Source organism: Ambystoma mexicanum, chromosome 2q, assembly GCF_040938575.1.
Source record: "Ambystoma mexicanum isolate Mex_15411 chromosome 2q, UKY_AmexF1_1, whole genome shotgun sequence".
Lineage (NCBI taxonomy): Eukaryota > Metazoa > Chordata > Amphibia > Caudata > Ambystomatidae > Ambystoma > Ambystoma mexicanum.
The window spans coordinates 1,230,329,473-1,230,344,578 of record NC_090924.1 but is presented as its reverse complement, the minus strand read 5'-3'; the positions used below and the strand labels follow the sequence as shown (position 1 = coordinate 1,230,344,578).

The window sequence follows — 15,106 nt, the reverse complement described above, 5'->3', positions numbered from 1 at the left end:
AGTGCCACGCTTGTCCTTAAGACAACATGTAGACTTTTTTTTAATTGTTATCCTTTATAAAATAGAGTTTTTGAACAGTACCAGGGATGCTATCCAGTTAATTGACAATAGCAAATACCATCCAGATCAGAACCTACTGGACATTTCAGCGTTATATACAAGTATACCACAAGAAGAGGCACTGGAAGTTGCAGAAATACCACTTACGCACCAACTGACTTCCTAGTATGACTGCTTAGACTAACATCAAGCAAACATTTTTTGCCCAGAATCATTTCCTGTAGATCAAGGGAATGGTTATGGGTGTGGCATGTTTGACTAATTTGTCAATTTAATTATGGTAAATCGCTTCATCCAAAAAATCCAAAATTGGCATTGTTACATTGATGACCTCTTGCTAATTTGGCCGAGAGACAGTAACGCTCTTCAGCAGTTTGCCAAATGGCTCAGCAGTCTGAACCCGAACCTAAAGTTTATGATAATTTGGAGCGCACACAAGATTGCATTTTTGGATTTAACCATTTACGTAGCAGGCCATGCACTATGTATTAGACTTTTTGAAAACCGACTGACAGAAATACTCTTTTGCAAAACTCTAGCTAATATCCTAGACATTTACAAGATCATTTACCATTCAGTCAGTTCTTGTGCCTTTGGCGTAGTTTCACCATGAAAGAGGATTATCAGAAACAGACAGAATACATGGCCATAACATTTGAAGAGAATGGCTAAAAGGGTATTGCATACTGACAGGGATATTTTGTTCAACTCGACAAAACAGCCAGACAATGATTCAATCTGCGCTTGTGTTGCCACTTTCTGTCGGTACACCCCAACCCTGAAAAAGTTGGTTAGAAAATATTGGTCACTTAACCTAACTACAATAGCGGAGGCCTGCCTTCTGTTTGCACTGAAGAGAGGCTATAATCCCCAGGACAAATTGGTGAGAGCAGCTCAGCAAACAAAGAAGAGCCCACAGAATATCATACAAGCCTTGGGGTGCCAAACCACAATGCCAAGGGACAGCACCCCTGCGGCCATTGTACGTCATGTAAATTCACGATTAAGACAATGGAATTTTCACACAATAATTTCCATTGGACCTTGAAAAATTATAGCACTTGTCAAACGAAAAATATGATATATGCCATAATATGCTGGTCCGATCGGTGGTATATTGATGACTTCACGCACTAGTAACACACACACTGTGGAAACCTGGCCCAATATAAAAATGGAAACATGCAGTCTCCTCTTGTTAAGAACTTCCATGACCAAGCCCACAATGAAAACAATTTGAAGTGGTATGTGTATGAGAATATCATTCCGGATTCCACCAACTTCTCCATGCCCAACAGATTTTATAAATTAGAACAACATTGGATCTTTCACCTGAATACACATAATGCAGGACAGAATCAGCAGATAGCTTGGACTGTCTTATTGGCCGGGTGAAACTTGACAGTTGCCTTCCTACATAGTCCTCTATAGCATAAAAACAATCTTTCAGAGTCTACAATCCCTACAGTTCCATGCAGCAAGTTGTGTTCCACAGACTGTATTGCCCAGGCCTTTTTTGGTATTTGTAACCTTTTTGAGCAACCCGAATGTATTTATCCAACATGGCCGACAAATTGATTTTATGCACGCAATGTTTAAGAGTAGTCTAGCATTCGCTCAGCATCACAAATGTTAATCGGAGAACGCAGCCACTAGAGGACAAAGATGAATGCGCATGCACTTGCATCTTCCCAACAGATACAATTGTGCTCTTTGAAGCAACAAAACCATAAGGTAACCCCAGCCTTGCTGTAACACATCTGAGCCTTACGTACGTAATTTGTGAGTATGTTTATACAGTGATCCATAATACAAATTCACCTCTTTCAAACAACAAATGACCATAGACGGGTGAGTGCTTGTGTGTTGATTCATGTGAGGCTCCACTGCTAATGTTGCTTTGCGAGACGCGTGGTACACACATCCCTTACATATGGGATTAATTACTCAAAACAAACTTTTCTTTCCCTCTCTCTTTAGTTTCACACATTATCCGTGACGCTCGATAATCCAGCAGCTACTGGTTTATGAAAGATGTAACCCCGGGATCAGGGCTATGAAAGTAAACCTCGACTGGGGTCACGTTCATCTAAAACGTACAGAATGTAAGAATTTGGCTAATACAGTTACCAGAATGTTTTTTTTGCTTTTAAAACTTCGGAAAAGTGTTTTTAAAATTACCAACAACAGTGTCACGCTGGTAAACAGCATGTTTGTTTTCACTTTAGAAATTGCTGAGTGCACTACAGTCCGAACAACATTGTGCCTGACTACTTAAACTGTATTAACCCCCTGAGGAGGGCAAGGCCACATTCTTGTGTTTTTTTTGGCAACCCAATCAGCCAAAACACAAGCTACTTGAGTCGACGATTTGTATTGTCCTTCGCATTATGAATATTGTGTCTTTCGTGCGTTATTTTTTGTGTACCTTCATCGTGTGTTTTTAGAGCACTCTAGTGTTAAGTGCTAAGACTTGTTTTTTGTATGCGTCAGACATTTTTTGTTACCTCAGCAAATCATGTAAAATCGGATGGCTACTTTTGCCTTCAGATTGTATAAGTCGTTTAATGTACAATGTAAATCCACATGTAGATAGTCTGGTTGCAACCAACTATGCAAACACTTTTTGAGATTATACTATTATTTAAGTAATTTCATTCTTTACTTAATTGTATGTAATATCTTCATTATTAAAAATGCACAATTCAATATTGCGATCATTATTGCAATTTCATTTATCTATGTGCAAGCTTGACATACTACAACAATGGATTTTCCTTTGCTACACACACCACTCTGGTGACCCTAACAAGACTCCAAACTATCCTTCATTAACTCTCCTCATCTGACTGGCAGCCTCATTGCCTCATAAACCTACAATGACAGGTCCTCTCCTGCCTCTTCTGAATGCACCATCTCTCCTATTGCTCCACCTCACTTGGTTCACATCATCTCCATCTATCGCCCTCCTAGTCCCACTGGGCAATTCTTTGATGAACTTGGGCAACTCCTTGATTCTATTTCCACTAAACATCACCTCATTCTCTAAGGTGACTTTAAGCTTCCCTCTACAACCACTTCTCAAAAATCTGAACTTCATTCTTTTTTTACTGACCACATTCCCCACGCTATCCATAAGCTACCAGCCCACGTCGGGAGTATCTCTGTGGACCTCTAATTCATCTCAACCTCTCTCTCTCAGCCACTAATACTACTGTCACATCATCCATATCTGATCACTCCATTGTTTCCACCACCATCTCCTTTCCACCCTCTGACCTCTCCTTACCACATGCATCACCTATTACTAAAAGGAAATGTAAACCTTCTGCCATTCTCCCTTTATGTAGGACCTAGAGTTCACACTATCCTCCTTCACACCTGATGCATCATCCACTAACACTGCCTATGCCACCTTCCAGTCCCAACTATATGACTCATTCCCCTCTCACTTCCCACAGCTAACTATCACCCTTAAGCATCCTCAGCTATGGGTCAACCCATTCATACACTGTCACTGCACAGGCATGCGTCGACTGCTGTACCAATGGAGGCATCATCACTCGTGCGAGGACCTGCAATTCTACCTCTCTTCCCTCAACTCTCTCAAGGCCTCTCTTGATAGTGCAAAAAAACTGAATTCTACCTCAAACTCTTTGCCTCTCAATTCAACAATCCCCACCAGCTACAGAGCACTATAAACTCACTTCTCACTCCTCCTAAACAAATGACTATCAACTCCACTTTCACAGCTAATGAACTAGCTGAATACTTTGACTGCACACATTTCCAAAATAAGACTCTCCTGTGACCTTCCTCACACTACTGTCTCCTACAATCAATACTCTGCCTACTCTACCATCATCCTCAGCCTCTATCTTCCACGTTAGTGACACTAATACTGAAGAAGTCCTATCTGTTCTGATGAAGGCTAACCCCTCTTGTGTCCCATCAGAAATTCCTGCTCTTTAGCTAGTCAAGCCTATTGATTCTTTAGTGGCATCTCACCGCTCTGAACTCTTCAACCTGTCCTTTGACTCTGCTTGCATCCCTCAATTTTCAAAATGGCTACAGTCATTCATCTCCTAAAAAAGCAAGGGACTGACCTGAAATTACCAGCTAACTTTCGCCATGTGTCTCTCCTTCTGCACTACTGTACTTGACAGTGTTGTGTTCAACCATCTTATACATGCTGTAGACATCCACAACCTTCAATACCCCTTACAAGCACGCGTGTGCTCCTGTCACGCCACAGAAACTGCTCTCATGAATGTCTCCAACTTCTTCGCCTCTGCTAAGCACTCCAACCTATCATCTATCCTAATTCTCCTTGAACTCTCTGCTGCCATTGACATTGCAAATCACATTGATTTCCTCAATACTCTCTTTTTTCTTGGCATTCACGATCAATCCCTTGCCTAGAATGAATTGCCAATTCTCTGTCCCCTGAACCAACAACATATTTCAACTCACTCCTCTAACTGTAGGTGTTCCACAAAGCTCTGTCTTGGTTTCCCTCCTCTTTACACTCCACAACTCTGCCCTTGGGGCACTAATGTCCTTGTTTTGTCCTCGTACCAACTCTTTGCAGATGCAACCCACAGCGTCTTCTCTTTTCCTGAACTCTCCTCTGATCTCTCTATCAACATTTCCAAAGGTCTCTCTACCATTAAATATGGGGTGGCTTCACACTCTCTGATGTTAAATTCTACCAAAACAGAGAAGATACTCTCACCTCTTCCCCTGCTTATCCAGTTCCCATCTGACACTCTGCCCTTCACTTCCTTAGCTAGAAACCTCAGCATCATCTATGCTCCTTCTCACAGCTTTTCTACTTTCATCTCAAAAAGTGCAACAACAGCTCACCACAACCTCTTAAATATTAGAAAAGTCAGGCAACTAATTCCTTTCAATACCACCAAGCATCTCTTAACCCCACTTGTCTTCCCTAAACTGGACTACATTGCCAGCATCCTGTTTGGTTTCCCCAGCCATGCTTTCTGTCGTCTTGAAAAGACCAGTAACTTTGCTTCCAGGACTCACTTTCAACTCCCTCACTTCACACCTACTTTCTCCTTCCGTCACCAGGCTGGATGGCTGACAATGCAAAAAAAAGGGCCAGACTTAAATTTCTTCTCCTGGCTTATAAATCTATCCATGGTAAAGCACCACCGTATCTATCCTCTATCGAACTTTACAAGCCTTCTTGTCATCTCCACTATTTCTCCTTGACTACCCTTGTGGCACCTCGCCATCCCAGTGCTTCCTCTCGCTTCCACTCCTTCTCTATTCTTGCTCCACTTGCACGGAATTCACTTCCGATGGACATCCTAGAAACAGTCCACACCGCTTTGTTCAAAGCCAAACTGAAGGTCTGCCTCCTTGCCTCTGAGTTACCCTATTAACCTACTCCTCCTTTGCCTCCAAGCTAACATTTTTCCCTGTCCTCTGACCTGCGTCAGTCCCTGACTTTCTTTGCCTCCCCTACAGCACTTCATCCATCATGGTCACATCCGTAATACAGCTGGCCGTACTGCCTACCTGCACTTCAAAATGTATAATGTTGATTGTCCTTAATCTGTTTAAGTCCACCCATGTATTGTCCATGGTGGCAGTTCCATTTACTCATCACCACAGCATGGTCTGAATGCAACTCAAACTCACCCCATTGTAAGAAGCACATTACTTCCAATCAAATCCGACCTCTTATCTAATGTACGTTCTTTTGTGATTAAAAGAGCATTGTTCCATCAATATATATAAATAAATAAATACAAATACATAAAGTATTTGATGCTACAGTTCCCATGTGGTTCCAGAAACCCCATGTCTGAGGATGCAGCGTTGTTGTACAAACTATAACTGACATGCGTGTCATTTACTTGCATTTAAACATCATTGGATGCTGCCCTATAAAAAATGATACCAACAACTGGCCATGTGGGGCCGCATTTTCACATTTAGTGATTATACCATGAACACGAGGTATCAGCTAGCACTGAATGAATTCATGTGGCATTTTATTCTGCTCTTGTCATACGAGTAACAAGACATAATGGCCTTTGCTGCCATGGTAGTTTTGCTCAGTTTTGACAGCTTTTGTAATTATTTGTTATTTTATCAAATATACGCTTGATACATTTTTATTTGACATCAGCAACTTTATGATTTCGAATTTCTTAATTTTTGAGATTTATTCATGGTCAAAAGTCATGTGGCAGCACTTTTCTGGCGCGGTTATCAACCCTGCGATGTCACTTTTGCTACATCTGGCATTTTGGGGAATGGATGTACATGGCTTGTTTCTGTCAAGAGAACATTTCAAGAAAAGCAAATCGATTTTTACTTGCGATGATTTGGTCGGGGACTGGATAGTACAAACTGAGAATTTCATGTTCTGTGTGAAATACATTATTCAGTTAAAATCAACTAATTTATTTTTGGACTAAAAAAATAAATCACCCCAATTATGAGCTATGTAGAACTTGGTAAAGGGCATGAGTTTGAGCTTTCATTGATGTAGGAGAAAAAGGACATGATTACGATACTATTGTTCTTAATAATCGATACTATTGTTCTTAATAATCGATACTATTGTTCTTAATAATGCGTGTACAATATTACACTGATATGAATTCAAATTGGTTATGTGAAAAACCTGATAACTATCCATACCAGATTGGTGCTTTATAAGGCAGTTATCTTAAACTGTGACTCGTGACACACAATATATGAATGTGCAATTAGATGTACACACATTTGTAGGAAGATTAAGCAGATGGTCACGCTTATGAGGGTGAAAGTTTCAGACTTTACCTCTCATGAGAGGTGTGGTTATTTTAGCTTTTTCCTGGCAGGTTTACCAGCCACTTTTTTAAAATGATGTCCTTAACCAGTGCCTCATTTGGTGATGTGCGCCATGACAGATTCTTGTCCTCTAAAGGTTGAGGTGCCCCAAAGATACCCTGCCCCTTCGTGGGTAATCGCTCACAGTTCACTCTGATACATTTGGTTGGGGGCTATCATTACTGTTAGGAAATTGCGGCTTTCCCTCTACTGACATCAGTGGAACACTCCCCTGCCCCGCCAGACGTTTTGCTATTGTTTGATGTCTGTCCTGACATTTTGCTTTACTTCCTTTTCTAATCTGTTTTGGGAGTGTGTGTCTGACCCTAAGGCTGGCAATGCAGTGGGGCTCTTTCTTCCCTTAGAACATTGATTGTTTTGTACATTGAATCAATGTTTCTCTTTCTTTTAGTAATGTTTCTGGTACTTTCATGATGTGTCCAAGACAAACTGGAGGCAGCATATATTTGTCTAACATGTTTTTCGGTTTTCACACGTCCATGTTTACATTTTACTACATAATGCCATTTTGACTACCATATACTCACACTGGCCCTGCCACTCATTTTTCGCCCTGTCTATTGGCAATCTTGCCCTTAGACATACTTCCTGCCTCTTCAGGTCAGGAAATGCCTAATATGGAAAGCCATGTTCTGGGCAAAGCCTAAACATTTCCGAGCAAAGTGGCAGTGTGAGCATCTGACCAGGTATGGGATCTGCAACTGTATGGTCCCAATCCACACTCTGGCCAGAGGTATGTATCTTGCTTGGCAGATGTTTGGAAGGAGGGTGTCCATGATTGGGCAGCCATTGCCAGTCTGAAAGGTGCAGATCCATTCCACTGCTGGGCTGGGGTGACAGTCTCACATTTAGAATACATGGACAAGTCCTGTAGCAATTTGACAGCCATTTGGAGCCAAGAACCCTATGAAAAGCTGCAGCCAAATGAAGACCCAAGGACAAACGTTGACGTCATCCAGTCTTTTCTCCAGCCATGTTCCAGTGAAGCCCTGGCTCTCCAGATTGCTCTCCTGAAGATCCTTGTCAGTGCTCCAACACTTTTGTTGGTGGGACTAACCATTCTGGAACACGGCACGGTGATCATACCCTTCGGAGCCTTCTGAAGAGTCCCATGGCCATCACTCCTTTCCTGGGCAAACTCTTGGAAAAGCTGGCCAACTCCCATCTTCATCTACATACGGAATCTGTTGGTTGCCTCCATGACCACCAGTCTGGCTTCAGAGCTGCCAGAAGCACAGTAACTGCTCTGCTGAACACCCGCGAAGACTTGCTCTCCAATCTTGACTCTAATCTCCCTTCTGTCCTCATTCTCCTATCCTCTGCTTTTGACATTGGGAGCACTGGAAAGCCCAGAGCTTGCTAACAGAAACTATGGCATGTTATTAGAGAACTGAAAAAGTACACATATCTCTACAATTCTGGTTGGGATTCTGAACTCTAGCCGCTGAACTGTGACTGCATCTGTCTGGAACTCTAATGTCTTCGAACAGCAGACCTGCAGCTGCATTGTTTAAGCGTTGCTCTCTTTCAGCAGCCATCCCACACCCTTCTAGCCTCCTCCTATTCTGATTAACTTTGTCGCCATAATAAGAATTTACAGACAAAAAAGACACCAGCATTGTCAACGGTGAACTTTTTAAACTCACTAGGATAGGCGGTTGGTGTTAAACAAAAAGAAAAAAATTGCACACAACCTTGCACAATTGCAAGGTTATATTCTAGAACCCTATGGTTAACAGTGGGGTGAACTGCATCAACAAGCCCACACCATATTCCTCTCAGAGACTGACATCCGGTCGAGAATACTGAGATTTCAAAGTACTCCATGATAGAGAGCACCATATTTTGAATCTGTGGTATACCCTGTAGTGTTGTCATTCACAGTGACCCTAATGTGTATGGTTATAAATTCCAAACACTAAAACACTCTTCCTTGCTATAGGTTACTTAGCAGTACCTGCACAACTGCATTCATAAATACATTGGGTGGGCAATCTCATATTGAATGTTATAAGCTATTAAAACAGTATCTTAACTACCCCATTGCCATCCCAAGAGTCCCCTGGACTGTCAGAGATCAGCCATGTCTACCACATGGTAAAACACGTAACACCTGAAGGAAACCTACCCTGTTGCCTAACTGTTGGTCTGTCACCTGCCTCAAAGAGACCTAAAGATTCTAAATCTAATACGCATCTTTTTGACTACTTTGAAGTTATCTCAGTCCACAGGAAATATGGCTTTCCGTTCCAGGAGTGATCTCTTGGGAGTTAGCTGAGGCTTTGCACCATCACTAACAAAAGACCTTAAAGATGTGTCGAACAATAGAGCATAGACTAATTCGAGAGAGGAAAATATGTAGTATATTGCTGGATGTGTACCCTCTTTATTACACACCAAAGGGGAATGCAGAAAAAGAAAATACACACCAGAAGGGAATGTAAAAGATGAAAAATATGGGTAGATCCCTATTTACCTTGGGTTTCACTCTGCCTCTGCAGACCCCGGGGGTCGCAAAGGCAGAGGCAGGGGTCGCACAGGATTTGCCAAGGGTCACCATTGCAACCTCTGACAACCCCCAATTGACGTGCCTGGGTAAGAGAGTGCACAGCCTTGTGCAATGTAGCCAGCTTTAAGAAAACACAAGAGTAGCAGGAGAATATTTGCAGGCAGGACAAAATAGAATGTAATCATTTTTAAATTCATTTTTTGTAAGTAATGGTGTATGCACTAGTAGTGTCAAACATTTCGGTATGGAGTACCATTCCAGGAAGGACCTGGGCATTGTTTATGCTGCTGGGGGAGTATTTGGACCATTAATTGATTAAAGCATATGGTGTGGAGATGTAACAGAGGGACAACAGAATTTGGATCTGATTCTCACTTGCGTTTGTTGATTAGGAACTAAACACATGCCTTGGCTTTTGTATTCCAGAAAAACGTTTTTAAAATGAGCTTTTTCGTTTAGCTAATACATTTGGCTCAAGTGGTATTTGACTGTCATGTTTCATGTAAGATTGCAAGCAATGTTCATATACATGAAGGAGAAGAAGGCAATTGTGCCAACATACATCTAGATTTGGCAGGGTTTTAACAAGTCGAGATTTTACTAAGAATACCTGTGCAAGTCGCGCCGTTGCCATGGTACCCATATGGACAGCGGCCACATTTGAATCCTCTCTCTTGACTGGGTTCACAAGGCACACCCGGAAAGCATGGGAAGTCTGCACACGTCACTGTCTTGTAGACCGCTGTCACTGGTGTTTCACCTTCTTCGGGAGCATCTGTGATCTTTACAGAAATTGGATGTGAAGAGCCAATTCTTTGCCTGACTGTTGGGTTCTGAAATCTGGAACCAGTGTTTCTCACAGGTAGCTTTTCTTTTAAAGTGCTCACTTCGCTCAGTTTTGTTTCAGCATGGGATTGAGTTTCTTTGTGGGTCGTTGTCAGATTTTTAAATTGAGTCCATATGTTGTTGTCTTTTTCTGGTAAAAATACATCCTTGATCCCACTGGTACCAGCCAATGTCTCCCCTACAAAAGATGTGCCCAACGGGTCCAAATTCTCATGTGTCCTAGAGCCCCGCCCTATGAATCTGGTTGCAGAAGAACGGCTGTTAAGGGATTCCTGGACATCAAGTGGCTTTGATGTGGTAGATGGCGGTTGTGCTTCAGGGGGAGAAGGTGACAGCAGATTCCTTGCAGCCTCTGGACTGGGAGTGACACTTCTATCAATGCCCGTTCCTGGATGGTCTATCGGGAGAGGCTGAAATTCTAAAAACAAAGAAGGAGTGTATTACTTGGAGAAAACCTCAAACAAAGTCAAGATTTTGAAATATGGGAAACTTAACTCTGCAAGAAATGCATAGATATGACAGCCCTTCTACTAAAGGTATTGAAGTTGTCAACAGCTTAACATCATTTATGACAGGGTTGTCCAACTCCAGCCCTCGAGGGCCGGCGTCCTGACAGGTTTTCAGGATATCCCTCATTAATATTCATGAAGAAAAATGTGCATACATTTAGAGTCATTGTAGGCACATTTATCTCATGATTATTAATGAGGGGTATCTGGAAAACCCAACATGGATCCGGTCCTCAAGGCCTGAAATTGGACAACCCTGATTTATGATGACATTCATGATGGATCAGGCAGTTTTTAACATCGAAAATATATTTGTCTATGAAATCTATTACTTATTACAACAAGTTTAGATTTCTAGATTTGTGCTGGGAACTTGAGTGCAAAGATGTACACCAGGGAGAGAGCTTAAATATAGCAGCCCTAATGGTGAATTCTGGTGCCTTGTTTCTATTTACCTGACAACCAGCTGGGTGAGTTGAGCAGTTACTGCTAGGATCTGCGTGTACACTGAAGGTCAACGATTTAAATACTGGGTTGGCGGAAAGCAATTTAATCTTTCAACCTTCTTACTAAGTTTGATAAATTGGGTACATTTAAATTAGGTTACAGTGACACTTAAAATGTTCAGTGTTGTGAAAGTGACAACACTTTGGCAGCAAGCACTATATATACATAGCAAGATGTTATGGTTAATATTGTTAATCGTTCGTTTATCCTAATGTTGCTGTTACATGAGCAGGCATTCACTTAACTGTTGCTTTTCAGCTGTATGCATCAGATGTAGGAGGTAACTGACCCACACTGACTGCGGAAATGGGCACAATAGGTGACATAATGGAACATTGTTAAGTGCTTCAAAATTAAATGTAGATAATAATAATGCATTTCTTATATAACGCTCCACAACCATAGGTCTCAGAGCGCTGAAATAACTGAAGACATTATTATGCCACAGAGTAGTACTCAATGTATCGACCTCGGAAGGATGAAAGGCTGAGTTGACCCAGCCAGTATTTGAGCCTGCCATAGCAGGTTTCACACAGATATCACTGTTGCGATTCAAACCTTCCACAGCAGGCTGCACACAGATTTCACAGGTGAGCGCTTAGCTCACTGTGCTATCTGACCAGCATATGCAAATGCCTGGTTTGGGATTTTAGCTTAGGAACAGAAGCATTGCTGTTGGAAAATAACATTCCAATATTTAATCGTATTCACTCTATTGTTAGGGAAATTTCACCACAGCCTTTTGGTGAGGAGGTTGAAGCGATATACCCGAAGAGGGAAATTAGTGTACCCACCAAGTTACACCAAAACTCTCTCCATGGGTGATGTAACAGAGAAGTCAGGCAATACTGTAAGGATAGGAAGGACTGGCAGCTAGGTACAGGTCGGCTGAATAGATTACACAAATGAAGGCATTGCTCAGGTAAAATGAAACATATATACACTATTCATTAAGTTGAAATAAGTGCTCATTAATATACAAGACCCAGGCAATGTCTTTATACAAAATAGTCAAGGTCTTTAGACATGACCCGTCCTACTTGTAAACCAGTTTCAGGGAGGATACCTGGTGAGAAGGGGATGAAAAGGGAATTACTAGACACAGGCAACATATGTATTGTTAGTCATAGAATCACAATGCTAAAACATGGGTTCAGCAGTGTTCTCTACTGCCTAAAATACAATACAGATGATCCTAACACATGAGTACTGAACACAGAGTAATGCATGAATACATGGTGGGGGAAAAAGGGGTTGACACGTGTGTGGTCCATAAAAGTCTCTTTTTTGTAATTATACAACACGTTTTTGGGCCGATACAGGCCACATTACACTCAAAACCTCACAGGAAACAACTGTAACAGTAGCAACAACAGGTATGAAATAATCAATGTTGTCCTATGGCAAATAGTGATCAGAAGTGATTTAGGGGCTCATTACGATTTTGGAGGCAGCCATGCCCTTAACAAGGGCATGTCTGCCTCTAAAATCAGGTCCGAGTCCGGGTTCCCTGAATGGGGAAATACCGGGCCATTCCGACTTTGGAGGGCCCGGTATTTCCTCCTTCAGGGAACCCGGACCCGAAACATCCCCATTCCCATTCGAGCCCCCATAGGGCTCGATGGGAATGGGGAGGGAGCTAACAACGGGCCCGTTAATAACGGGCCCGTTGTTAGCTCCCTGGTCCCCTCGTGGGACCCGCTCTGGAACCTTGTAATAGGGCGGAATGGGATTAACGGTGCCGGCACCATTACCGGCACCGTTAATCCCATTCCACCCATCTTGTAATGAGGCCCTTAGTATTCTAAAATAAATGATAAATCAATGGTAGCCCCTAAAATCATTGAACTGCTCACAAAGGATCTATAGCCCGGCGGACCTAGCACATGTTCACTCATCAGGTAATATATCCTGTTAGAGTCACTCTTGCAGAGTTTTTGAAGTTCACAAATGTTTTCCCATTGGAAACAATGAGACATATCCAACAGGTTTATCACAGTTATGGGGAAAAGCAGAGTAAGATCTTTTTACGCCATAGACACAACAGCTAGTGCAACCCACCAAAGGTAACACCAGAGGGGAACCCCACAAAGAGTACCAGCCCAGGCAGGGATTGAGAACCAGCAGCAAGAGTTGATTGCAGCAGGAACAGAGGTCCACTCCAGACAATGGAAAACATGGTAGACCTGCACCCATTAGAAATCCATTACTCCCACACACAGCAGAACCTTGATGAAGAGTCAAACGAAGATGTCTATCTCTCAGGACCCAGGGACACATACTTACATTGATGGAAGAATACTGAGTTTAGGCTCCAAATGTGGCTTGGGATAGTTACTGTTAGCAACCTCTTACTTGAACAAACTCAAACCCACTAACCACACATGATCCAGATAGCCTCAAGGAGGAACAAACAGGACACCAGGAAGCACAGACCTCAAGGCAGAAGCACCAGCATTCACAAAGAAGGAGAAAGGAGGATGTATAAACCGAACATAAATCCAGGTACAGCTCAAGGGGCTTAGATGGGTCAGCCAACCAACAAGAAATGCATTCAACCTTGGGTAATGGCAAGGGGTGACCCAGCCGAAGCAGAAGCAAGGCCCCTGACATACAAGCCAGGGTAACTCCCCACCTTAAGGCACTTGTTAGAGAAGAATTTTGCAGAGGGGCAGCACCCAAAGGCTCGAAATCTGTCCTATAAAGGAACAGGCAGTCTAGTGAGCATTGAGAACGTGGATGAAGAACACATGTTTGGATACCACCAGCATAGAAGAAATTAAGGTCAGAGGTGCTAATGTCCACCCAGTATGGACAGTCTATGTAATCAGTGGCAGCACACAATCTTAAAGTGCAATCTTCCACTATTACGGATATATATTAAAAGAATGCACAGGGTCTCCCACTAATAATATATTCACTCATATCTGACTTGCGGCCAATTTTGCCAGCCAGCCATACACACACACACACAAACACATGCAACAACGCACGCACACACACACACGCACACATGCGCCCGCGCGATTGGTAAGTTTGGAGACCTTGCCCTAAACTAGAGGGCATTAAACCAGTCTACAGTAGTTTTAACTCAGACTAAGGGATATTTCCCTCATGGCACGCAAGGGATGCCGAAAACAAACTGGTTGGGAGCAGGTTTTAAAAAGTGCATTAGTTCCCCTGTGGCTACCAGATAGGTACATAGAACTAGTGTTATGGTAAAAGTGACTACACATCTGGTGAAGCCAATGTGAGGGTTGTCAAGGGTTTTGACCCATGTTGAATTATTAGGCGACAACAAAAATTGAATTAATAGACTGGGTAGATGTGGGGATGAGCTGTTGCCACCCATCATTCTATCCCAGAACAAAACTAAATCAATAGACCGGGTAGATGTGGGGATGAGCTGTCGCCGCCCATCATTCTATCCCAGAACAAAACGAAATCAATAGATTGGGTAGATGTGGGGATTGAGCTGTTGCCGCCCATCATTCTATCCCAGAACCAGGAGAACCGCGCAGTTTTGCGCACACCAAAATGGTCACCTAACCTGCCACCCACCAGTGCAAGCGTGATGGACTGGAAGTGCCAGGGGTGAAAGGTGGTGCCAAAGGAAAAATAGCAGTACCTGTTAGATCAAAAGTGCCTTGAAATCACTGCTGTTTCTCTGAAGTGCAAGCTCAAAATGTCCATTTCAATTTGTTCAAAATCTGTTTTTATTGATGTCAACAAGTTGCTAAAATCATGGGCACAAGACCACTCTAAAGATTCAACCTTCTTGAGGGGGGTTACACATCACCACTCTACT

The 15,106-nt window shown here is 42.5% G+C and overlaps 1 protein-coding gene across 3 annotated transcripts in view; it reads right to left on the bottom strand.

Moving 5' to 3' along the window:
- The window catches only part of VWDE (von Willebrand factor D and EGF domains), a 550,953-nt gene that overhangs the window by 55,736 nt on the left and 480,111 nt on the right, over nt 1–15,106 (bottom strand). For all 3 annotated transcript variants that reach the window (XR_011303393.1, XM_069648623.1, XM_069648624.1), the window contains exon 22: nt 10,047–10,700. Coding sequence is in view for 2 of the 3 variants with exons in the window: in XM_069648623.1 (XP_069504724.1) it covers nt 10,047–10,700 (654 nt within the window). In the remaining variant the exon portion in view is untranslated. The remainder of the gene's footprint in view (nt 1–10,046; nt 10,701–15,106) is intronic.